At 46.4% G+C, this 1,529-nt stretch overlaps 1 protein-coding gene across 3 annotated transcripts in view; it reads right to left on the bottom strand.

Moving 5' to 3' along the window:
• The window catches only part of LOC107104022 (SH3 domain-binding protein 4), a 37,906-nt gene that overhangs the window by 2,392 nt on the left and 33,985 nt on the right, over nucleotides 1–1,529 (bottom strand). Inside the window, exons 5-6 of one of the 3 annotated variants that reach the window (XR_001482221.1) lie at nucleotides 177–1,300; nucleotides 9–29 (exon numbers count right to left, since the gene is read on the bottom strand). Coding sequence is in view for 1 of the 3 variants with exons in the window: in XM_015403907.1 (XP_015259393.1) it covers nucleotides 1,076–1,300 (225 nt within the window). In the remaining 2 variants the exon portion in view is untranslated. Of the gene's footprint in view, nucleotides 1–6; nucleotides 1,301–1,529 lie in introns of those variants that run through there. The other 2 variants (XR_001482220.1, XM_015403907.1) reach the window with 2 other exon arrangements.

A 1,529-nucleotide genomic window follows, 5' to 3' on the forward strand; every position in this document is an offset into this window, starting at 1 on the left:
GTTACGAGCTAACAGCTAGGAGCTAATACCTTGGAAGCTAATAGCTAGGAAGCTAGGAGCTAAAAGCTTGGAAGCTAATAGCTAGGAAGCTAGGAGCTAAAAGCTTGGAAGTTGATAGCTGGAAAGCTAGGAGCTAAAAGCTAGGAGCTAATAGCTAGCAAGCTAGGAGCTAAAACCTTGGAAGCTAATAGCTAGGAAGCTAGGAGCTAAAAGCTTGGAAGCTAATTGCTGGGAAGCTAGAAGCTAAAAGCTTGGAAGCTAATAGCTGGGAAGATAGAAGCTAAAAGCTTTGAAGCTAATAGCTAGTAAGTTATGAGCTAACAGCTAGGAGCTAATAGCTTGGAAGCTAATAGCTAGGACGCTAGGAGCTAAAAGCTTGGAAGCTGATAGCTGTGAAGCTAGGAGCTAAAAGCTTGAAAGATAATAGCTAGGAAGCTAGTAGCTAAAAGCTTGGAAGCTAATAGCTAGGAAGCTAGGAGCTAAAAGCTAGGAGCTAATAGCTAGCAAGCTAGGAGCTAAAACCTTGGAAGCTAATAGCTAGGAAGCTAGGAGCTAAAAGCTTGGAAGCTAATAGCTAGGGAGCTAGGAGCTAATTGCTAGGAAGCTAGGAGTTAATAGCTAGGAATTATAGCTAATAAGCTAGGAGCTAATAGCTAGGAAGTTAATAGCTAGGAGCTAATAGCTAGGAGCTAACAGCTAGGAGCTAACAGCTTGGAAGCTAATAGCTTAGAAGCTAAAAGCTAGGAAGCTAAGAGCTAACAGCTAAGAGCTAAAAGCTAGGAGCTAACAGCTTGGAAGCTAATAGCTTAGAAGCTAAAAGCTAGGAAGCTTAGAGCTAACAGCAAGGGGGCTAGGAGCTAATAGCTAGGAGCTAACAGCAAGGAAGCTAGGAGCTTCTACAGTTTGATCCACAGTTGATCAACAAAGGTTTAAAGTGCCGCGTTAGAAAAAGGCTGCGTCACGACTAAAGTAGAAAAATAGAGTCGTTGGTCTCTGAGGTTCCTGTGTGGTTTAGAGGAGCAGCCACACGCCGCCTCCAGAGGAGCGGGCTAAAAGGAGGTGGCCCTCCCTGCCATCAGATGGCGTAGTCCTCCTGGGCGGCGGGGCTGAAGGCGGAGCTCCGCAGGACGTCCAGGCAGTTGACCAGGATCAGTGTGCCGGTCAGGTGCTTCCAGCGTTTGGTGATTGGGTTCTTCATCTTGTCCAGACCCATGTGGAGCTCCTGGATCACGTCCCTGTAGCTGTCACCGATCTGAGCGGCCCATGTGACCAGGAAGTCATACGCCGGCTTCCACATGGCCTGTGAACATGAAGGTAGATTGAATCACATATTTCTAAGGATGCAGATTTTAGGGTGTGGATCATCAGCAGCTGCTTTTCTGAATTTACATCCATCGTCTCGATAGAACCGCCTCCAACTGCCTCCACTGCTCTCCTACAGCTGCTCCGTCTTCTGACATGAAGACCAGAACAGAGACCTGATTGATGATGATGATGATGAATCCCTGATCTGATTTATTCAATCTAAA

This window comes from Cyprinodon variegatus, unplaced genomic scaffold, assembly GCF_000732505.1.
Source record: "Cyprinodon variegatus isolate N-32 unplaced genomic scaffold, C_variegatus-1.0 Scaffold1594, whole genome shotgun sequence".
Lineage (NCBI taxonomy): Eukaryota > Metazoa > Chordata > Actinopteri > Cyprinodontiformes > Cyprinodontidae > Cyprinodon > Cyprinodon variegatus.